Below are 24,943 nucleotides of genomic sequence, written 5' to 3'. Positions count from 1 at the left end.
TACATTTAAGTCATCATTGGACAAGCATATGGACGTACATGGAATAGTGTAGGTCAGATGGGCTTCAGATCGGTATGACAGGTCAGCACAACATCGAGGGCCGAAGGGCCTGTACTATGCTGTAATGTTCTATGTTTAACGAATAGTTCTAGGTGCTGTGCTGGATCGCCAAAGCTGGTCTTAGTCCATGCAGCAAACCTGCTGATCCCTTCACCCTGGTGGTGGAGATTGCTTTTTTTAAAAAAAAGTTTGATTATTGGAAATAATGTTTTTCAATTATTTTTGCTTTGGATATTTAATTTTTTTGGGGAAAATCACTGGGCCACACTTACATTTTCTAAACTTTAATAATATAACAATGAAATTGAATACATGACTGTTGCTGATAACTGTCTGCTTGACTGCCGAAGCGGGTATTTGTTGCAGTACCCCTGAGGGGGGGAAAAAGGGCCAGCACGACAGTTTGGTGGTTAGCAATACTACCTCATAGAACCAAAAACCAAGGTTCGATTCCTGCTTTGGGCAACGGTCTTGTGTGGAGTTTGCACATTTTCCGTGTCTGCATGAGTTTCCTCCAGGTGCTCCGGTATCCGCCCCCACAGTCTAAACATGTGCATGTTAGGTGGATGGTCAATGCTAAATTGCCCATAGTGTTTAAGGTGGGAAATCCAGGGATAGAGTAGGAGTTGGGTCTGGGAGGGATGCTCTTCGGAGGGTCAGTGTGGATTCAATGGGTCAAATGGCCTGCTTCCGCACTGTTGGGACTCTATGATTTTATAAACTGGCATGTTTGCTTTCTTTCACTCATCCCTCCCAAAAATCTAAGAAAGCAAATTGGTCATTCACTGAGGACTCAAAAACGGTATTTACAAATTTTGCCACTACTGAGAATATGTCACCAATTAATCAAACGTGATTTCACGTATAACCTAACATTATGGATTTTTTTTGAGCTCCATATTCTTTGTCCTGGACACCCACTCCTTTTAAACTTTCATACCTGTGCTCATGCATGCATTTGATGTTGCATGTTTTAGTAAGTAATAAAAATTCACCTCTTTCACTCACTTTGTAATTGGCTCCTTAGATTTGAGTAATACTGTTTTAATCAAAATGGGAGATAGCTGAATTAAAAATAGTTTTGCAGCCATCCAAGGGGAGCTGATTCACTCTTCCTCACATGAACATAACACTGGCACCTGATGACAGCAGCAGGTCAGTTACAATAATAGTGTGGAGCTGGAGGTTTTTTCTGAAGAAGGGTCCTGACCCCAAACGTCAGCTTTCCAGCTCCTCAGATGCTGCCTGGCCTGCTGTGTTCCTCCAGCTCCACACTTATCTCTGACTCCAGTATTGGCAGTTCTTACTATCTCCGAGGTCAGTCACAATGATTACATTGTGAAAAGGCAGCATTTTCCACTCTCACGTGAAAAATACGTGAAGTGAACAAGGCAAAGATGGTTAGCAGCATCTGCGGTATCATAGGACAGCAACAGTGGCCTCAGGAACAACGGTCCAAAAGAAACACAAACAGCTTTTGGCTTAACTCTTTCAGTGTATACTTAAAGTGCGGTGAGAAAAAAATCTGCATCTTTGTTTTTAATCTAATTGCCTGCAAAAATAACTTGTGAAAAGTGACAATGGAACGTGTAACATACTAACCCTTTGTTGCTAGTGTCCTCTGTATCTGCTGGATATAAGCACCTTTTCTTCAGTGGAGGTTCTGCTTCCTCGTCAGAAGAGGAACTTTCAATGGTGAGATCTATAACTTCAGCCCTCTTGTTGTTACTTGCTTCACTAGTCGGCACTGCAGAAGCAGTCTTGTTGGTTACATTTGGAGTTGCTGGAATTAGAAAACAGTGTTGCAATAGCAAAATAACAAGGGAAGGAGGTAAATGCTGGAATTCTAAACTAAATCTAAAAACAAAATACATAGTATGTCAATTATCAATTGTGAAAAATAATCCGTCTGACATTTCAGATGTATATCAGAAATAAAACACCAAAAACTCTCATACCTACAGATGAATACACTTCTATTTTTATAACTGAACACGTCTTTGTTTAAACGTTTGCTATGATACTGATTACCAAGGTAAGATGTTTTAAAAATGCCTCCTATTCTTTCCAACTTAAGTTTGTCCTCCCACATTCAATATCATTCCCTGATCAAGAAAGCAGGCAAGTTGTTTTAAAACATGTGGACAATCCTGATTTGAAAATGTCATTAGACATTACACTCTGATCAAACTTTTTTTCAATTGCAGAAAACCACCCTAGATATGAAAAATAAGGATCAATAGTCGGTAAGCTTCCTCTGGAGAAAATAAAATTAAAACAGCACAGTTTGGAGGTGACAAAGGCAGAGGCTTGGGTGGAGGGTGATGTTATGGAGATAGATGGAAGTGACATTGATAAGCATATGATATAAAGTTGAAAGCTCAAATAGGTCCCTGAAGTTCAAAACAATCCCATGCAACCCAAGACAGGGCTCAGGAAAGGGGAAAGAAAGTTTGTTTGTAGGCATAGAGGGATTTTCTTACGAGAAATTGAGTAGGTTGGACCAGTACTCATTGGAGTTGAGGAGAATGAGAGAAGACCTATTGAAGCACGTAATTCTTAGGTGGCTTGACAGGGTAAATGTGGAGAGATTGCTACCCATTGTGGGACAGTCTAAGACACTGGGGCATAAAATTGCAGAAGGGTTCACCTACTTAAGGCAGAGATGCAGAGGAATATCTTCTCTCAGAAGGTAGTGAATCTGTGGTTTCTCTCCCACAAAGGGCTCGAGACTGTCTCATTTGAAGTATATTTGAAGCTGAGATAGACTGATCTTTTCATCAATTAGGGAATGAAGGAGTTAAGGTTAAGTCAGCAAAGTGGAGTTAAGAATTATAATATCAGCCATTGGATCACTGAATGGCAAAGCAGACTCGATGGGCCAAATGGCCTCCACATGCTCCTACATCTTACAGTCTTAGGAAATGGTGGCGAGGGCATGGAGTTGAGAGAAAGTTCAACGACAATGACTTTAGGCTTTTCAATGTAGACTCAATTATTCCTACATTTTTCTTGTTGATCTTTCATTCTACACCTTCAACAGGCACCCGGCTGTTTAAACCTGTCATGTTTACATACCAATCTCCAAAACAAATCCTGCACCTTCGAAACACTTGCCGTTTCTATCAACTAGAGTCCTCAAATATAAAAACAAGCTCATCTTTAAATCCCTTCACTGTCACATTTCACTTAATCTCTGGAATCTTCTCCAACTTTACAATATGCTCACTTTGTTCCTGACTCCAATTACTTCTGTACACAGCTCCTCCTCTTGCTGCCTCAATGGTGGCCCGGCCTTCAGTTGCCAAGGTCCCACTCAAAATTTGCTCCCATTCCTCTTTAAAATCTCACCCCTTTTAAAAACTTTATATAGACACCCTTCTAATGACACCTCCTTTGGATCGGTACACCTTTTCCACATATCACTTTGAAGTAACTAGAAATGCTTTAAAAAAATGGAGCCACTACGGAAATGTTATTAATTGAGCCGTACTAAAAGCTGCAAACAGAATAGATGCTAATTTGAGGAACACTTTATATATTTCAGACTTTTGTAGAAGGGTGATCCATTCAGCACATTCCATCAAAGCCCTGGATCAAACTTGATCATATTTATTTAGCAAGCAAATCTGTACATCTAGTCTGTATCTGGCATATCAAAAATCTCACCGTTATACTTCAATGAATCACAGCACAACAATAAAAAACATGATTAACTCAAATAACCAACATCTACTAACTATGTAGATTGGCTCAAGACAATGTAATCAGTTACCTTTAGTGATTGACACCAATGGTCTTGGCAAACAGACCACAAACTCAAAAGGAGAAAAATGAACATAAAAGTAGTGTGTGCAAAATATCTCTATTTTTCTGCCTAATTTAACTCACAGGGTCATGGTATATAAAAATAATATAAACATTAAGAATGCAGATAATGAACACAACATTCAGATCACTCTCCAGAGAAAGTATTCACACATCTCAGAACTCACATGAAAGTTCAACTTTTGTACACTGTGCATTGGATAGTTTTAAAGATTCCTTTTTGGGCCTCATTGGACACCAGGAGCCATCTTCTTGGAATTTAATCTCATCTACATCTGTACAAGAATTCAGGATTTCCATAAACAGACTGGAAGAGAAAACTAAGGGTTACTGTAATACTTAACAAAAAGGTTGAAATATCATGAACCAAAGCTTAAAGATTTCACTTTTCACACACATATAGGGCACCCCTCATTCTGCAATGGAAGAGGAATAAGAGGGCTATATAATCAACATACTTCCCTTGCTCCCTGATGGTGGATATTTTGGGATTACCAATACGCATCTTGTGAGGGAGCTCTATGTGGCACAAATCTAAAATTGGGAAGGGTGCAAAAAACATCTGACATCCTGTAATTGTATACTTTTGTTTTTAATATGATAAAAAACCAATTAATTGAAAGATAATCATTGCGGGATCTTGACTGATTGCACATAGACTGGAGATTGCATGTCTCCCCATTTGTGTGTAGACTTCTTCCAGGTGCTCTGGTTTCTTCCACTGTCCAAAGGTGTGCAGGTTAGGTGGATTGGCCATAGTAAAGTGCACTTTAGTGTTCAGGGATGACCAGGCTAGGTGGGTTAGTTACAGTAAGTGCAGGGTTATGGGGACGGCATGGAGGGGTTGGGTCAGAATGGGAGGCTCTTTGGAGAGTCAGTACAGATTCGAAAGGCCGGTGCACTCTTTCCAAACAGCAGGGATTCTATGGTTCCCTGACTGGATGCTTGCGCTTACTGATGAATCTCGAAATAGGGGTCACTGTTTAACAATAAGGACATGTCCATTTAAAAGAGAAACAACAAAGCAAAAGAAATCTGACGATTATGAGTCTTTAGAACTGTCTTCCCAAAAAGATAGTGAAGCACAGTCTGAATATATTTAATGTACAACCGGAAAAAACTATTAGTAAGCAAGAGGACATGTCGTTACTTGCATAGGCACTAATGTAGATTAAGTTACAATTAAATTGCCATGATTTTATTGAATAACGGAGCAGATTTGAGGCCAAATGGCCTAATCCTGCTCCTTATTTTTATGCACCCAACACACTTCATGGAGTATTAAAAAAAAAATGACAGCGACCTACAGAGAAGGATGATGCCCTCGACAGATGACTAAACATTTGACCAAAGAGGTAAGTTTTGATGAACATTTTAAAAGACGAAAGGGAGTTAATGAAATAGCTTAAGAGAGGAGTTCCACAGTTTGGGGCTTGGCAACAGGTGGCACAGCTAACTATGGTGAAGAGTTTAAAATTACAAATGTCTAAAACACGAGGATTAGAAGAATGCAAATACTTCAAAACGGCTAATGGAATGCACGACATTACAAAAATACAAAGGGAATCACCACAGAAGGATTTGGAATTGGACTGAGAGGAACATTTTAAAAATCAAAGAATTACCTGAGATTTTGAGTAACAGCAAATGAAACACCAAGAATTGGATTTGGTAAGCATCTACAGCAAAATATAACGTTCCAAGACACTTTGCCCCGGAGAGAGAAGGACCAAGCAGGGGGTGATTTAAGAGAGCTACCTTACTGACTATGCCAAATGGCAAGTGTTGAGAGCTGCATTTTGCCTTAAACAGGCAGGAGGAGAAGTTGGGGAGTTCAATCGATCGGGTTGAAAGCTCTAAGAAAATTTGAGATAGGCACACAGAGGGACAGGAAATCATGGCTACTGTGTGCATGTACTCCAGCAAATCAAGTTACAGAAGTAAAATGGGACACGCGTGTATACATTTATAGCTGTGGAAAAGATCTGGGCTTATGCTGGAGACTAGCTAATTTAAATGGGGTTGCTACATGAGGATTCATGGATAGATTCAATTTTAGAAAAGTGCATCACTATTTTGTGCTGGTCATTAGGGGAAGGATAGATGAACGAGGACAGACTGGAGTGAAGAAGTGATTAGAGGAGGCTGGGATTGGCCTTGCTCGAAAGGAAGATGTCAGTATAGTAATAAATACAGGTTGCGAAGTGTAAGGCACAACATTCCCCAATGTGGGCATTTTAGCTGATAGAGGTATCCAGGAGGTAGTACTGAAGAAGTCTCAGCCCTTGAGCTCGTCTAATTGTTTTGAGATTCTTGCTCCCTGCATAGATGAGAATGGAGCTGTACAGAGGATGAGCAAATTGACAACTGCACCATATTACAAGGAGCCATTCGAGAGGTGGTGGGGGGGGGGAAGAAAAGAGAATTGCAGTTGTAATTGTGTATAGTATCATCACAAGGAATAGACATTGTTCACTGTGGTCAGGATCGACACAGTCTCAAAGACTGCGTTGTCTGCCTTTTGACCTGGCCGTTTTGCCCTATCTCACTTGGGCTGTAGAGGAACTTGGAGTGGGAGGCCACATAGGTACCAACAATATAGGTAGAAAGGTTCTGCTGAGGCAACGTAAACAGCTGGGGACTAAATTAAAAAGCGGAACCAAAAAGGAGGTAATCTCCAGATTACTACTCAAGCAACTGAGCAAACTGGCACAGGGCCAACAGGATTAAAGAGGTAAATGTGTAGCTGAAAGATTGGTATGGGAGAAACGGGTTCAAATTCATGGGGCATTGGTACCAGTACTGGGGAAGGGGGAGCTGTTCTGATAGTATGCACGCCATCTGAATCATGAGTTCTGGAGAATAGCTAGAGCTGTGGATAGGGCTTTAAACTAAATATTGGGGGGAGGTCCAGTTGCATGAGAAATTGTGGAAAGAGTTAGTTGGGGGAAGTTTGATGTTGCACAACAAATGTTATTAAAATTTCAAAAACAAGTAATAGGACAGAATGTGGAAAGGTTCAGGAATCTATCTTCAGGAGTAGCAGATGAGGAGACAATTATGAGAAGGAAGTCATTCAATGCAAGACTGAGGGTGTTTGGGCTAAAATGCACACAGCATACAAATGAAGTAAATGAGCTGGTAGCGCAGATTGAAATTGTCAGGTCCAATGTTGTGGGTATCAGAGCCGTGACTGCAAAGGGATCCGGGTTGGGAACCAAACGTCCAAGAATGCAAATTGTACTGAAAAGACAGGCAGATGGACATCGGGGCGGGGTTGCTTGTTCATAAGAAATGAGATTGAATAGCAAGAAGCGACAGATTGGGTAGAGTTGACAAACTGCAAAAGGTAAAGAGGACCTGAAGGGAATTGTATACAGGCCTCCTAACAGTTGTCAGGATGTGGGGAGAAAGATAAATCAGGAGACAGAAAACGCATGTAAAAAAAGCACTATTACAGTAATCATGGGGACTTCAATGTGCAGGCAGATTGGGAAAATCAGGATGGTAGAATACCTCAAGAAAGGAATTTGTGGAATGTTTATGAGGTGTGTTTTTTTTAAAGAGCAGCCTGTGATTGATCCCTAGTGGGGTCTGGCAATTTTGGATTTAGGGATGCCTAATGAGGCAGACTTGATTAGGGAGCTTAAAGTGAACAAACTCCTTGGGGGCGGGACAATAAAATGTGAGGCCGGATGAACACAGCAGGCCCAGCAGCATCTCAGGAGCACAAAAGCTGACGTTTCGGGCCTAGACCCTTCATCAGAGAGGGGGATGGGGTGAGGGTTCTGGAATAAATAGGGAGAGAGGGAGAGGCGGACCGAAGATGGAGAGAAAAGAAGATAGGTGGAGAGGAGAGTATAGGTGGGGAGGTAGGGAGGGGATAGGTCAGTCCAGGGAAGATGGACAGGTCAAGGAGGTGGGGTGAGGTTAGTAGGTAGGAGATGGAGGTGCGGCTTGGGGTGGGAGGAAGGGATGGGTGAGAGGAAGAACAGGTTAGGGAGGCAGAGACAGGTTGGACTGGTTTTGGGATGCAGTGGGTGGAGGGGCTGGGCTGGTTGTGTGGTGCAGTGGGGGAGGGGACGAACTGGGCTGGTTTTGGGATGCGGTGGGGGAAGGGGAGATTTTGAAGCTGGTGAAGTCCACATTGATACCATTGGGCTGCAGGGTTCCCAAGCGGAATATGAGTTGCTGTTCCTGCAACCTTCGGGTGACATCATTGTGGCACTGCAGGAGGCCCATGATGGACATGTCATCTAAAGAATGGGAGGTGGAGTGGAAATGGTTTGCAACTGGGAGGTGCAGTGGGGGCAATGACCATATGACAGAATTCACCTTGTAGTCTGAGGGACTGGAATCAGATGCAACAGTATTACAACTGAATAAAGCTGACTACAAAAACATGAAGGAGCAGATAGCCAGAGTTGTTTGGAAGAGGAGCCCAGCAGGAAATGATGAGAGAGCACTAATGGCTGGAGTTTCTGGGGATAATTTGGAAGGCAAAGCAGAAATTAATCCCAAGGAAGAAAAACTCAAAGGGGAGGGCAAAGCAGCTATGACTGACAAGGGAAGTCAGGGACAGCATAAAAGCAAAAGCATACAAATATGGTAAAGGCTAGTGGGAAGTTGAAGACTCGGAAGCCTTTAAAAACCATCATAAGCTAAAAAAAAACTAAAACTAAAACTAAACAAGCAATAAGATGAAATACAAGGGTAAGCTGGCTAGTAATATAAAAGAAGATCGCAACTGTTTTTTAGATCTATAAAAGGTGAGACATAGGCAAGAGGACATTGGACTGCTGGAAAATTAGGCTGGAAACAAAGAAATGGTGGAGAAACTCAACTGGTACTTTACATCAGTCTTCACAGGGGAAGACACCATTAACACACCAGGACTTCAAATGGAGTCAAGGGGCAGGGTTAAGCATAGAAGCCATCCGAGGAGATAGCGCTATGGAAACTGAAAGGTCTGAAGGTAGATAAATCACCCAGACTGGATGAACTGTACCCGAAGATTCTGAAGGAGATAGCTGCAGAAACTATAGAGATGGTGATCTTTCAGGAGTCATTGAAGTCAGGGATGGTACCAGAGGAGCTAAAATGGTTAATGTAACACCCTGTTTAAGAGCAAGGCAGAAGACAGGAATATATAGGCTGGTTAGCTTAATCTTAGTTGTTGGAAAGCTTTTAACAGTGCATCATTAAGGATAAGATTACAGAGTACTTGGAAGTGCATGGTAAAAAAGGACACAGTCAGGTTCAGTTGGGAGGTCAGAAGGCAAATGCAACATTAGCATTCATTTCAAGAGGGCAAAAATAGAAGATCAGAGATGCACCCTTGAGGATGTCTAAGGCTTTGGTCAGTCTGCATTTAGAATATTATGAGCTGTTTTTGGCTCCGTATCTAAGGAAGGGTACGCTGTGTGCATGCGTGCTGGGGCGGGGTTTAAAAATGATCATGGGGAGAAAGCACTTGTTAGATGGAGTGGTGGTTGAGGATTCCGGTTCTAACTCGATGGAGTTTAAAAGGATGAGAGGGAATCCAGCTGAAACTTGCAAAATATGGAGAGGCTGGATAGAATGGATGTGGAGAAAGTCTCTCCTACCAGTGGAAAACTAAGAACCAGGGGCACAGACTGAGAAATGAAGGGACGACCCTTTAGAACTGTGACAAGGAGTGAGAGAATTTGTGGAAATCATTGCCACAAATGGCTGTAGAGGCCATGTCATTGAGTGCATTTAAGACAGAGATAGATAGGTCCTTGATTAGTAAGGGGATCAAGTTACAAAGCGAAAACCGGAGAATGAGGGCCGAGGATCATATCGATAGGCTTGAAGGGATGGATGGCCTATTCCTACTCCTTAACTTTTTGACTGAAAAATTACTCAAAAATTTGATTCTGTATTTCTACAAAATATTTAGGGGAGTCAGTGGCGTAGAGGTAATGCTGCTGGACCAGTAATCCAAAACCAAAAGGTTAATGCTTTGCTGACATGGGTCTGAATCCCACAATGGTAGGTGGTCAAACTTGACTTCAATAAACTTCTGGATAAAAATCTAGCCTAATGGTGACTATATAACAGCTACTGATTGTCATCAAAACCTATATGGTTCACCAGTGTCATTTAGTAAATCTGAGTGTGGCAATAAATCTGCCATCTTTTCCTGGTTCTGTCCAATACATGACACCAGACCCATACCAATATAGTTGATTCTTCACTGTGGATGTGAATTTGCTCGCTGAGCTGGAAGGTTAGTTTTCAGACGTTTCGTCACCATTCTAGATAACATCATCAGTGAGCCTCCGATGAAGCGCTGGTGTTATGTCCCGCTTTCTATTTATCTATTTAGGTTTCCTTGGGTTGGTGATGTCATTTCCTGTTCTTCATCACCAACACAGGAAATGACATCACCAACCCAAGGAAACCTAACCAGATAAATAAAAAGCGGGACATAACACCAGCGCTTCGTCGGAGGCTCACTGATGATGTTACCTAGAATGGTGACGAAACGTCTGAAAACTAATCTTCCAGCTCAGCGAGCAAACTCACACCCAGAACCTCAACCTGAGCTACAAATCTTCAAAATTCTTCACTGTTTTGTTGGCAGTAAAGGATGGCCTAATCAGTGATGCCCACATCCCATGAATGAATTAAACAAAAATAAAGTGTCAAATTAGATATTAGTTTACGAAGTGGTTTTACTTTTAAAGCAGAAAACAATATTTTTCTGAGAGTCAATGGAGTGTAGAATTCTGTTCCCCAGAGGGTAATGGAGACCAGTATTTAAGTGAATCCATGGCTGAAATAAATAGATTTTAGATAGACAAAAGCAGTCAAAGATTATGGTACAGACACGAGAATGAAGCTAAAATAACAACTAAATAGCCCATAATTCACAATAGTGGAGCAGACTCACATGGTCAAATATCATTCGCCTGTTGCTATGTGATATATTGAAAACCTATTTCATTTAAGCTAAAAATCATGAGATCAACAGTTACACGAGATTGATTTTTACACAAGTATGTACAATGTTTCTCTGCTCGCTCCAAAGTATTATATAATTTCTACGACCTACTGAAAAATAATTTCTCTGTTCCTGCGTCTTGTAGAGAATTCAAGAGACAATTTTGTTTTAAAAAACGTTGTACTAAATCAATTTTGTTGCTAATGGTCTGGACATACCCATCTATTATCAAACTATCATAGGATGCTTTTTTATCACACACTGGACAAATCCACGTGGGCTTCTTTTCATTCATTTGAAGATAGAGGGCAGCATCGAAGCATTGTAGATGTGTACAGGTGACTGCACGGCAAGGGACTATCAGGCGCATCTTCCCCAACTATAAAATCAAAAATAAATCAAGGTTAAGCTTACTAATACTCTTTAAAAGGTTTACTGGAACATCAATACTGAACCATACTTACATATCTGCACATGTGAAAAAAAATTTGCATGCCTGCTTTAATCTTGATAATAAAAAGAATTAGTACACTTATTCCACACTTATTTATAATGAAATTGACCAATGTGGAATATTGGAAAAATGGGATATGAAAGAAAGTTGTGCAGTACTTAATGCTGAACTTTTAAGCAAGTTTTGCCATTATTTAACACGCCATCCCACTGGATCCAGGAAAACTGGAAACTACAAAAAAAATCTGGTGAAAACGTATCACAAGATAAAAACATTTTCCAATTTCAAAGAACACATGACAATTAAAACACTTATCAAGAATGTTCTTCATAATTCCAAACAGCAAAACTTTAAAACATTTGGAAGGTGAATATCAGAACTTATGCTATCCCTCTGGGACTTTTGCCTACAAAACAGTGGGAGGTCAAAAGAATCCCTGCTACAAGTATTTGTCCAGATCATGGCATCTGAATATTATTCTATAGCATATGAATATAAAAAAGAGGCTTTATTTCAACACATCACATAACTCACACAAAAAAGAATCTCTCGGAGTCCAATGTGAGCTCATCTGAGGGCACGAACAGGAAAGGTATCACATATTTAATGACCCTCATTTCCCAACAAAACCCTGATCAAATGACACGCATTTAAGGAACTTACTGGACACATCAACGAAACTCTTAGGCTTGTTGTTGCAACCTCACTATCAGGATCTGCAGTCAGCTTCTCTTTAACTAACGAAAAGACACAAGGTGAGAAATGGTCACAAATTGCAGCAGAGTTATTGATATTTTACAAAAGATTAAACTTGGGCTGCTAATAATGAGTTACGCAATTGCAGGAAAAGTTCAAAATTAGGGATAACACAGTATGGAGCTGGAGGAACACAACAGGCCAGGCAGCAGAGGAACAGGAAAGTTAACATTTTGGGCTAGGACCCTTCTTCAGAAATGGGGAGGAAGAAGGGAGCTGGGAAATAAGGAAGGACGGGGCAAGGGGAAGGTAGGTGCAATGGTGATAGCTGAGTGCAGGTCAGAAATGGTGGAGATTGGTCCGTGGGATGGGAGGGGCAGATAGGTGGGAGAGATGATAAGATTGTGTCAGGTCAAGGAAGCAGGGATGAGAAGGAGGCTTGTGCATGAGATGACGCGGGGCGGGGGGCGGAGAGAGACGGGATTTCGAAACTGGTGAATTCCACGTTTAGGCCATCAGGCTGTGGGCTCCCAAGGCGGAATGCGAGGTGCTGCTCCTCCAGTTTGTGGGTGGCATCATTGCGGCACTGGAGGCGGCCCAGGACGGACATGTCACCCAGGGAGTGAGAGGAAAGGTTAAAATGGTTGGCAACTGGAAGGTGTTGTTTGTCGTGTACAGAGCACAGATGCCCTACAAAATGGTCTCAGAGTGTACGCTTAGTCTCGCCAATGTACAGGAGGCCACACTGGGAGCAGCAGACACAGTAGACAAAGCTGATGGACGTGCAGGTGAACCCCTGTCTGATTTGGAAGGTTTGTTTTGTGCCTTGAATGGAGGGGAGGGGAGGGGGAGATACAGGGACAGGTGTCGCACTTCCTGTGGGAAGCTACGAAAGAGACTGTGGGCACCTTGCTGAGATACTTGTATCATCGATAGCCACAGCCTAGGTGCTGGAAAACTACAGATTGGCTCACATGGTGCCACTATTTAAAAAAGGTGGTAAGGAAAAGATTGGTGAGCCTGACATCGGTGAGTTGCTGGATGGAATCCTGAAGGATAGGATTTACATACATTTGCAAAGGCAAGGACCAATTAGGGATAATCAACATGGCTTCGTGCATGGGAAACTGTGTCTCATGAACTTGAGTATTTAAAAGAATCAACAAAGAGAACTGACTAGGGCAGAGCCGTGGACATGACCTACATGGACTTCATAAGGTGTTCGACAAGCTTCCTCAAGGCACATTGGTTAGCAAGGTTGAATCACACAGAAGAGGGAGAACTAGCTATTTATACAGAACTTGCTCAAAAAGGTAGAAGACAGAGTGGTGGTGGAGGTAACATGGTGTGAAGCTAGATGAACACAGCAGGCCAAACAGCATCAGAGGAGTAGGAAAGTTTGACGTTTCGGGTCAAGACCCTTCTTCAGAAACGGGGCAGGGGAAGGGGATTCTGAAATAAACAGGGAGATGGGGGAGGCGGACAGAAGATGGATAAAGGAGAAGCAGGGTGAGAGGAGTGGTGGTGGGAGGGTTGCTTTCAGACTGGAGGCCTATGACCAGCAGTGTGCCACGAGGATTGGTGCTGGGTCAGCTCCTTTTTGTCATTTATATAAAATGATTTTGACATATAAGGTATGGTTAGTAAGTCAGCAGATGACATTGACATTGGATGCACAGTGGACAACCAAGATCCCGTTAGATCTTGATCAGATGGGCCAAGGGGCTGAGGAGTGGCACTTAGATTTAATTTAGATAAATGTGAGTTGCTGCATTTTGGAAAGACAAATCAGGGAGGATTTATGCATTTAATGGTAAGACCAGGGGAGCATTGCTGAACAAAGAGAACTTGGAGGGCAGGTTCATAGTTCCTTGAAAATGGCATCCCAGGTAGATGGGATGGTGAAGGCAGCATTTCGTATGCTTGCCTTTATAGGTCAGTGCACTGAGTATTGGGGCTGAGAGGTCATGTCACAGCTGTACAGGACATTGGTTAAGCCACTTTTGGAATGTTGCGTGCAATTCTGGTCTCCCTGCTATGGGAAGGATGTTGTGAAAAGGTTCAGAAAAGATTTACAAGGATGTTGGCAGGGCTGAAGGGTTTGAGCTACAGGGAGAGGCTGAATAGACCCGGGACTATTTTCCCTGGAGGCCGAACGATGACTTTGCAGGCATATAAAATCAGGAGGGGTATGGATATGGTAAATAGACAGGGTCTTTTCCTTGGCGTGGAGGTGTCCAAAACTAAAGGGCATAGGTTTAAGGTGAGAGGGGAAAAGATTTAAACAGATCGAAGGAGCAATTTTTTTTTACACAGAGGGTGGTGCATGGATAGAATGTGCTGCCAGAGGAAGTGGAGGACGCTGGTACAATTACAACACGTAATAGGCATCTGGATGGGTATATGAATCAAAAGGGTTTAAGAGGGATATGGGCCAAATGGGACTACATTTATTTAGGATATCTGATCAGCATGAACAACTTGGACTGAAAGATCGGTTTTCATGCTGTATTTCTCTATGACTTTTAACTCTGCTAACCTAATCAGCTTGAATGGGCTTCAATGCTATTGTTCACATGATAAAGGAGTTGTTTCAAAGATGAATAATCAAGATAAATTTTCTCTAAATCAAACACACTGAAGCACGACATCAACCCAAAAATATATTAACATTCAACTTACTAAGTGCTCTGGAATGGTCAGAATTCCTGATGCCTTTGTTCCGCAGCCTCTGCAGTAATACAGCCGATGTCAGTTGCTTCACCAAGAACACAGACACTGAGTAATTCTGGAAAACAAAACAAGATATAGATTTACTTCTCAAATTTACTTTTAAGTTCTAGAGTTGGGTAAGGCTGAAAACATTTGCAGGGCACATCTGCAAGTTATCATTAACGTATGATACTGATAAGTTGTATTATGTACAACCACAGCAATTCAAGTCAATAATGATTTAACTTATTCAGTCGCTGCAATGAGATAATCCTGGCTATTGTCAACATGAATTACATACAGACATCAACAAAAGAGAAAGGGAAGATTTAAATTGTAACAGATTACAAAAATCAAGAAGCTGCCTTTTAATAGTAGCATGCAATAGTGCCTTTAAGGGCTAAAGCTGGATTGTAGTGATGTTTCCAGCTTGAGATGCATCTTAAATTTTTTTTAACGCATGCAGAAGGTGGCCATTCAGCCCAGTGTCAGTGAAAATAACCTCCCTGCTTCTATTTTTCCCCTACCATTGCACATTGCTTCTACTGAAATAAATCATCCAACGCTCAAATGCTTCAACTGAATCAGGGCGATACATCGGCTCAGTGGCACTGCTGCCTCACAGAACAAGGGGCCCAGATTGGAATTAAACCTTGGCCAACTGTCGGCGCGGAATTTGAAAATTCTCCCCATGTCTGTGTAAGTTTCCTCGCAGTCCAAGGACATGCAGGTTAGGTGGATTAGCCATGGGAAATGTGGGGTTACAGAGATAGAGCAGGTGGTGGGTCTAGGTGGGATAGTCTTTGGAGGGTTGGTGCAAACTCAATGGGCTGAATAGCCTGCTTCTACACTGTAGGAATTCTATGAATTCTCCTCTGAGCAGCACATTGAGCTGAACCATTTGCTACGTGAAAAGATGAAGCCCCAAGAGTCTACAAAACATCTGGAAAGTTCAACCACTGGGACAACAAATCAGGGAACAGTCATGTCAATGTTGTCTTTGAGATGTTTTTCCAGTCACAGGCTAGCTTTCTCTTTCATGTTTGATGTTGATAAGCTCAAAGCATGCCTATCAACAGTAGAGGTGGGAGGCAGTCAGCTGTGATTGGAGCAGCATAAAGAAGGTGAACGCAGCAATGAGCAAGGCTGATAAGTTAGAGGAAGCAAAGGTTACCACGATAAAAGGAAGAAGAACTGTTAGAGAGGGGCAATAGAAAGGGAGGGAGATTCAAACCTAGGAGGAGATAATACTGTCTGGCCAGATGAGGACTGGATAAGTGAGGTTGGAAAGAAGAGCAAGGAGCTGGTGTGTGTATGTAGAGAGTAATTTCAATCTTTCAACAATGCAAGACTTACCTAACTGGCAACCAGGACATCTGGAAAGTCACTGAGGTATGAGTTCCTTGCAAATTAATGCATAGTGTCTAGTTCAAGATTGCTCAAGTTCAATAGTTACTAAATGAAGAACATTATAGTGGTTGCTGCTTTAATACATAGCATCCATTGGATAATTTAATACCCAACAGCTTTCATTCATAAGGATTGGCACTGACTTGTTAGTGCACCTGAAACATTTTAGGCACAGTGACTGTTGCAGAGATACAACCCATTGTTCGCACCAACTTAAATGTTGCAATGTTCAGGAATTAATGATTTCCTTGTCTGTTTTTGCCTTAGGTTTGATGGAGCAGCGATGATTATTGACCATATTGATAGATTACTCTAAATCTGCTTCTGAGAGAGCCCAATTACTCAACAGAATAAACAAATATTGGAGATACTATTATCACAAGTGCATCAGTTAATAAAGTTGCCAAACCCTACGGGACCATAGGGATCCATCACGAGAGTGAGGATTGATAGTGGTTTAACTCATGACCTTTAGTCAAGGGGAGAGGTTGAGGAGGAGTTTCCAAGTTCTGAAAAAAAGGTCACTACACTTGAAACGCTAACTCTGCTTTCTCTTCACAAATGCTGCCAGACTTTAATTCCTCCAGCAAATTCTGCTTTTGTTTCAGATCTTTAGGATCCACAGTTCTTAGCTTTATCTTAAGCTGGTTGTTAGTGTTATTAAAACACTCATTTGTTCAGCAATTGCTGCGCAATCATACATTTACATTTAACAACAGTCTGTACTTTGCTTATTAATATATTCTGAACTCTGAAATCAAATAAGTATGATGTGATAGCAAGGTTGCCACCACTACATTATAATGGCTTCCAACTTATGTTCTTAGAAGTGTAGGAACAGAAAATAGGAGCTAGAGTGGGCCATTCAGCCCATCAAGCCCATTCCACGATTCAACATGACCATGGCCAATCCTCTGACTCAAAGCAATGTTTCTACTCTCACCCATACTGCTCCAATGTTTATACTCCAGAAATCTATTTTTGTTAAATAATTCTGCCTGTGTAGTCTTCTGTGGAAGAAATTCCACAGATAAAGAAACTTCTCGTCTTAGTGGAAAATCACCTGCTGCACATCCAGGGACCGTGACCTCTTGTTCAGAGATTTCCTCTCATTCCTCTACTCTTCAGTGAATACAGACCCAAGTGACCCAATCTCTCCTCCTATACATCTGGTTCCCCAGCAATCAGTTTGGTGAACTGAATTGGCAAGATGGTGTCAGAGCATGGTGACTCTTTGCATGCCATCCCCAGTGGATTGTCTCCTTACATTATAATTATCCTAATCCTTTAAACCTCAATTTTAAGCCTGTCAGATATAACAAACATGACCATCTTCCTAGGTGCCAGATATGAATCCAAATAGCAGACAGTCTGCCCCGAAACCCAATGATTCAAGTTTTGCCAGGGCTTCTTAATGCCACACGTGATTGAATGCAACCTTGATGTCAAGGGCCATCACTCTCTCCTCACAAGTACTTCTAGAGCCAACAGTTTGGTTTTCAGGGGTTATTATTTTCATTCTCATTAACTGTCACCTAATGAGTTAGTGATAATATATTCTGCATTTGCACTGAAATACGGGCTATTTAGACACTCACAGGCAAAATTAGAAGAGTTCATTAATATCCCAAACCTCCAATAAACTTAAAGCCACCACACACAAGGAAACTATTTCTTATACAGTATTTGAATTTGTGCAAGAATTAGTTAGCAAAAGGTTTTTTAACTAACTCACACACTTCTAAACACATTCCATAGATTAGTGTAGTCACAACTAATCTCCTTCCATCACATGCATAAAATTGAATGATTTCAAACAGGCAGTTCCTACTCTCTTCAGTGTATCTCAGGTCTCCATCTCAAATTCAACAATTGAAATAGTGGTCATAACAAGAGCATCCACAATCTTCTTCCCCATATAATAGCATCTGAATATATGCAACACAAAGCAAGGTGCACATTGCCAGAGCTATTTCAAGTTTCTCTGGTCCCTAGTTTGCATCGAGTTACTTTCTGGACACATTTTAAACTCTTCTTTCTCCTTTGCAGCTGTTCTTTCCTACCACTCACAACCTCTTTTTCTATTTCCTACTGCTTCTCTTAGTGTTTTCCTGTCCACACTCACCCCACCCCCAAGCCTCTTACTTCTGTATCTCTTAACAATAAAGCCAGAAATATGAAATGGCTACAAGTGCTCATGGGTATGACCCAGATTTAACATTTGGTAGCAGATAACGTACTTACTCTTCCCATTTCTGGTGCCCAAGAAACTGAAATTTGATTGGGTACAGCTGATGACAGTCTAACTTGCGACGTGATGTTTAAAGGCCGACCAGGTCGCTTCTGCTCAACACCATTTTTAAGTGGTGGCGTAAACCCCTGAAAATTAAAAGTAATGATCAGGAAGGTAGGTAATGGGACATGGGTTTGAATCCCACCACAGCAGATAGTGAAATTTGTATTCAATAAAATTTTGTGTGTTTAAAAAATTGCTAGTTTAGTGGCAAGCTTGACACCATTGTGCTTAGTCATAAAAGCCCAAATGGTTCACTAATGCCCTCTAGGGACGACAATCTGTCACTGTCACCCGGTCTGGCCTGTGTGTTAATTCCAGGTGCACAGTAACATCGTTGACTCTTAAGACCTCTAAAATGACCAACAGAGACAGTCAATTTTAGCTCGAGGTAATAAATGTTGGCCTTACCAATAAACGGGCTAAAATTAACACAAGTAAAAATGTGTACTTAGCATTCCTCCCAAGGCAAGTCCTTCAAATAAACAATATAGGTAATATTTTTGCAAGATCCGTTTGATTCAAATGCCCAAGTAACATAACATTCCATTTCCAGTGCATTGACAGATTTTATCTCACTAGAAAGTGTGCCTCTTATATAACTGCCTCCATCCCCCAACCAACCCCATAATTTTATTTAAAGTATAAACTTACCGGTAGTGGGTAAAGTTTTCCATTCACTTTTATACATAAATTATTAGGATAATTGTCTTCCTGTGGACAGCTAGTCTCTGCGAGACAAAACCTGAAATCATACAATTGGGGGAAGAACTGGATTAGCAATTGATCTGGAAAAAAACAAAATTCTTATCAGAAACAGAGTAGGTGCCAATTCAATCTAATCTACCAATGAAATGTAAACTTCCACCCAAAACCAACAGAGTATTAATCTCTGAAGGGTCTAGGCCCGAAACGTCAGCTTTTGTGCTCCTGAGATGCTGCTTGGCCTGCTGTGTTCATCCAGCCTCACATTTTATTATCTTGGAATTCTCCAGCATCTGCAGTTCACATTATCACAGAGTATTAATAATTTGCATTTACAGAAAAACATCCAAAGTTTTTAAAAACGTGTCTCAAGAATATATTGAGATATCACCATATACTTAGGAAAACAAAATCTAGGATTAAAATTCAACACAGCATATTGAATAGAAGGACAGAACTACTGAACATATTAACTACCTTGAAAGATTTAAAATATGCAGGAGTTATGAATATTGATAAAAATTACAATAAACAGACGTGATATTAATGTCCTCACTATTAACCAGTCAATTCAAAATACTCAGCAATCAATTATAGGGTGAGAAACTGGGCTTGCCAGTGCAAATGGTTTGTTTGTTATGTGCCCTCAGAGTTCCATTTATGCACCAATCCATTCTGTTTGCCATTTTGCTGTTGGTGCGCATAAAGCAAACATCTGAATAGCATGCAAGGCATCTTGTCAGTGAGTGTGCAAAGCAGGTTTAAGGGGTCCTGTGGCATGGCGGTAATGTCTCTACCTCTGAGGCAGGAGATCCAATTTCAAGTCCCACCTGCTCCATGTGTGTGTCATACCATCTCTGAACAGGTTGATTAGAAAATATCTATAAAACAGGCTTGATGCTAGTACTGTCACTTTGGAGCTTGAGACTTCAACCAACATCCTGGCTTAACTTCATCGATTATTTACACTTTAATTATTGGTGATTTGTTCTGGCTATTTCTATGATTGTACAAGCATATGCTTATTTCTATAATTTAAAGCTACAAATGTCTACAGGAGAAATGATGTGGCAAATGTTTGAAGGCTTTTCAGTGACCTCAAGGCTTCTGTGAAACCAGTGCTTCCCAAACATGGGTGGATTAAACTCATCGAATTTTACAGTACAGAATGCCATTCGACCCATCATGTCTGTGCCAGTTCCCAAAATAGCTACCCAGCTAGTCTCACTCTCCAGCCCTTAATCCGCAGCCCTTCAACTTCATCCCTTTCAAACAACTGTCCAGGTCTCTTTTGAAACCTCCTATGCAATCCTCATTCACGACTCTCCCAGGCAGCACTTTCCAAATCCTAACAACTCTGAGCAAAGAAATTTCTTCTCATCCCACTCCTAGCTCTCTTGATGACAATCTCGAAATTGTGACCTCTAGTTACTGACATATTAACTAACGTAAATAGGATATCCTTCTTTACCCTGTCAAAATTGTTCATCGAAGATAAACGGTGGTGGAAGAGGGCTGTTTTCCAAACTGGAGGTATGACTAGTGGTGTGCCACAAAGATCAGTGCTGGGTCCACTGTTAAAATTAAGGAGTAATGGTTAATACATTGCAGATGAGACCAAAAATAGTGGCATAGTCGACAGAGGTGGTGGTTACCTGGGAATACAGCAAGATGTTGATCAATTGGGCCAGTGGTTTAAAGAGTGGCAGATGGAGCTTAATTTAGATAAATGCAAGGTGTTGCATTTTGGTGGGTCAAATCAGGGCAGAATTCACACAGTCAATGGTAGGCCCCTAGGAAGTGTTATAGAACAAAAACATCCAGGAGGCCAGGTTCATAGCTCCTTGAAGGTGGAGTCACAGGTAGACAGGGTGAAGGCGGCTTTCAACATGCTTACTTTCATTGGTCAAAGCACTGAGTTCAGGAGTTGACACGTCTTGTTGCAGCAGTACAAAACGTTGGTGAGGCCACATGCCTGCAGTTCAGGTTGCCCTACTATGAAGAGGATATTATTAAACTAGAAAGAGTGCAAAAGAGATTTATTAGGATACTACCTGGACTGGAAGATTGGAGTTATTCTGAGAGATTGGATAGTTGGATTTTTTATCCTGGAACATGGGAGAATGAGGGATGACCTTACAGAGGTCCATAAAATCGTGGAAGGCATGGATAAGGTAGATAGCCAACAGCCTTTCCCCCACAATAGGGGAGTCTAAAACTGATGGCATAGATTTGAGGTTAGATGGAAGAAATACAAAAGGGTCCAGAGCGGCAACCATTTTTCCCACATGGAAGACGACAAGCGTCTGGAACAGGTAGCCAGAGCTAGTGGTAGAGGCAAGTACAGTTTTAAGAACTATTTGGATAGATACAGGGATGGCATAGGTATGAAGAATACAGACCAAACACAGGCAAATGGGACTAGACTAATTGTGAAAACTTGGTGGCATAGACAAGTTGTGCCAAAGGGTCTGTTTCCATGCTGTAGACTTCGATGACTCTATTTGAACACCTCAATAAGGTGACTTCTTAATCTTCTCTGCTCCAAGGAGAAAAAGTCCAATCTTCCTCATCTTTCTTTGTACCTAAAATCTTTCATTCCTGGTATTTTTCCTCTACATCTCCTTTGAACTTTTTGTCCAGGGTTTTAACATGCCTCCTTAAATAAGATGCCCAGAACTTAACACAATACTCCAAATGTGGTCTGACCAATGATTTGTAGAGGAGTAGCATCACTTCCTTACTTTTATACCCCATGCCTCTCTAAACACAAGGATCCTATAAGTTTTCTTAACAATTATTTTATTTACATGAACTCTGAGATCCCTCTGCTCCTGTACTCTTCTCAAAGTGGTACCACTGAGCCGGAGAGAGATAACAAGAACTGTAGATGCTGGAGAATCGAGATAACCTGGTGTGGAGCTGGCCGAACACAGCAGGCCAAGCAGCATCTTAGGAGCAGGAAAGCTGACGTTTCGGGCCTAGACGCTTCATCAGACATACCATTGAGCCTGTATTGTCTCTTCATGTTTCTTCTACCAAAATGCATTTGGTATCCTCTCATTTCTTTGCTTTGAAATTCACCTACCAACGTCTCTGTAAAGTTGCTCAGCATTATCTTCACAATTCCCTAGCTCAGTATCATGTGAAAATTTAGATATTTTCCCCTCAATACCCATCTCCAAATCTTTTGCATAAATCAGAAAAAACAAGGCTCCCCACACCAGTCCCTACGGATCACTTCATCTTTCAACTCATCTCCAATCTGAAAACTGCCCACCTAAAATCTCCCCTTCCCCCACCGCATCTTCAAAATCTCCCCTTCCCCCACTGCATCCCAAAACCAGCCCAGTTCGTCCCCTCCCCCCACTGCACCACACAACCAGCCCAGCTCTTCCCCTCCACCCACTGCATCCCAAAACCAGTCCAACCTGTCTCTGCCTCCCTAACCTGTTCTTCCTCTCACCCAATCCTTCCTCCCACCCCAAGCCGCACCTCCATTTCCTACCTACTAACCTCATCCCACCTCCTTGACCTGTCCGTCTTCCCTGGACTGACCTATCCACTCCCTACATCCCCACCCATACTCTCCTCTCCACCTATCTTCTTTTCTCTCCATCTTCGGTCTGCCTCCCCCTCTCTCCCTATTTATTCCAGAACCCTCACCCCATCCCCCTCTCTGATGAAGGGTCTAGGCCCGAAACGTCAGCTTTTGTGCTCCTGAGATGCTGCTGGGCCTGCTGTGTTCATCCAGCCTCACATTTTACCATCTATATTGACCCCTGGTTTTCAATCTTTCAGCCTACTTCTAATTCGTGTTGTCAAGGACACATCAATCCCAAACATTCCTAATTTGCTAACCAACCTGTATCAAATGCCTTTGCAAAGTTCAAAAATGAAACATCCACAGCACTTCACTCATCTACTGCTTGTGTCACCTTGTCAAAGAACTCAATTAAATTTGTCAATGACCCACTGTGGATAAAGCCACCTTGATTGTCATTCATTTTTCTCCAAGTGTATATTTACTTTATCATAATACTTACAGTATTACAGCCCCCATCAATTCTCCCATTTCAGATGTCAAGCTTAAAGATCTAGTTGCCTGGGTTATCCCTTGTCCCATTCTTAAACAATAGTGTCAGATTTGCTATCCTCCAGCCCCTCGGTCAACAGTTCTGATATTTGCTCCCTTAACTCTGAGCAATCTAGGACGTATGCCATCTGGGCCTAGTGAGTTCTCTATCTAGAGTGTTGCCAGCCTTTTCAGCAGCACTTCTTTATCTATGACTACACTGTTCAGTTGCTCAACACCCATGTTTTTAAATAGGCCATTACCACCATCGTTTGATTTAGTAAATATTGAAGAAATATATTCATTCAGCACTTCTGAGCTTTCCCTGCTTGTTCCATTTAGGCCCCACTTTATCCTTTACTAATATTTTTTGAAGAACATTTTACTACCGGTGTTAGCTCAGCCAGGCATCCATTCCTCATGCTTCCTTTTAGCCTCAGCCTCTCCTGCGTTTGTGATACTCTTCCTGATCTCATGTTGCGACTGTTATTCCAGTATGCATCATGTGCCTCCTTTTTCTTCCTTATTTTTCTCATTAATGTCGTTAGCCATCCAGGATACTAGAAGGTATTTTTCTTGGATTTATATTACGACTTGAAGAATAAATTGAGGCCATACAGAGGAGATCAAATTGCGGGGACAAGGAGAAGGAGCAGTGAGAGAAAAGCTCACACAGGTGTACATTTCCACCCAGGGTGTTCAGGAAACAGAGATAATGGGAACTGCAGATGCTGGAGAATCAAAGATAACAAAGTGTGGAGTTGGATGAACACAGCAGCCCAAGCAGCATCTTGGGAGCACAAAAGCAGACGTTTCGGGATAAAGGGTCTAGGCCCGAAACATCAGTTTCTGTGCTCCTAAGATGCTGCTTGGCCTGCTGTGTTCATCCAGCTCCACACTTTGTTCAGGAAACAATTCTTTTACCTGAACATTAGACAGGAATAATGTTGAGGGATCTGCATTTGAGCAAGATGTCCTTCTTCAAACCTGCAATCAGTTGAAGTCACAGCTTCAATCTCAAGCAGGGCAAGGTCTGTGGCTTTAAAGTTGATCATGTTGAAGAATCATTGTGCATCTTGTCAATTGCTGTTGCACGAGAGATAACTGAGGCTCTCAATTCAAAGCCTCCAATGCATTCTATCTTTTCAGAAACAGGCAGATGGAGCAAGCATAAAGCTTGGCTAGGTTTGTAAACTTCCCACAAAAAATGTGGACATCACTCAGTCTTGTAAAAAATCTTCCGTTTCTCAAGCAGCTCGAAGAATTCTGCAATACATGGCAAAACAAATGACAGATTGATTGTGGTTTGTTGCATCACTGTTCAACTTCACAGGAAGAGCAGGCAGTTCCTGCCACCATCCATACAGAAAGGAGCAGAGAAATGAGGGAAATCCTAATGAAGTAGTGAAAGAGGAGGAGACAACCTAGCCAGCCACTTTACAACTCAGCTATCTATGAAGCACTCATCCAAATGCAGTACCAATAACTGCTATCCCAATGTCCCCATTTACAAGTTCACCACAGCCGATCTTTTCTCTGCCCATCATAATGCCTACCTGGTCATGACAAAACAAAAGTCATTACCAAACCACATTTATAAATGAAGTTAGTTATAGCGCACGCAGAATTTAAGTGATGCCTGTTGCACGTTCCATTAGTACTTGCCTTCTGCGTGGCTTAGCCTGTCAGAGCTCTCCTACGTCAGGTACTCCAGTAGCTGTAGTACTTTTGGTGGAAAGC

The 24,943-nt window shown here is 41.7% G+C and overlaps 1 protein-coding gene across 4 annotated transcripts in view; it reads right to left on the bottom strand.

The window, feature by feature from the left end:
* pias2 (protein inhibitor of activated STAT, 2) overlaps positions 1 to 24,943 on the bottom strand; it is a 64,175-nt gene that overhangs the window by 16,395 nt on the left and 22,837 nt on the right. For all 4 annotated transcript variants that reach the window (XM_059649851.1, XM_048532021.2, XM_048532033.2 and 1 more), the window contains exons 5-11: positions 19,078 to 19,168; positions 18,375 to 18,509; positions 14,691 to 14,796; positions 11,976 to 12,049; positions 11,077 to 11,237; positions 4,056 to 4,195; positions 1,663 to 1,843 (exon numbers count right to left, since the gene is read on the bottom strand). In XM_059649851.1, coding sequence (XP_059505834.1) covers positions 1,663 to 1,843; positions 4,056 to 4,195; positions 11,077 to 11,237; positions 11,976 to 12,049; positions 14,691 to 14,796; positions 18,375 to 18,509; positions 19,078 to 19,168 — 888 coding nt within the window. The remainder of the gene's footprint in view (positions 1 to 1,662; positions 1,844 to 4,055; positions 4,196 to 11,076; positions 11,238 to 11,975; positions 12,050 to 14,690; positions 14,797 to 18,374; positions 18,510 to 19,077; positions 19,169 to 24,943) is intronic.

This window comes from Stegostoma tigrinum, chromosome 1, assembly GCF_030684315.1.
Source record: "Stegostoma tigrinum isolate sSteTig4 chromosome 1, sSteTig4.hap1, whole genome shotgun sequence".
Classification (NCBI taxonomy): domain Eukaryota; kingdom Metazoa; phylum Chordata; class Chondrichthyes; order Orectolobiformes; family Stegostomatidae; genus Stegostoma; species Stegostoma tigrinum.
This window is presented reverse-complemented; position numbering and strand designations above follow the sequence as displayed.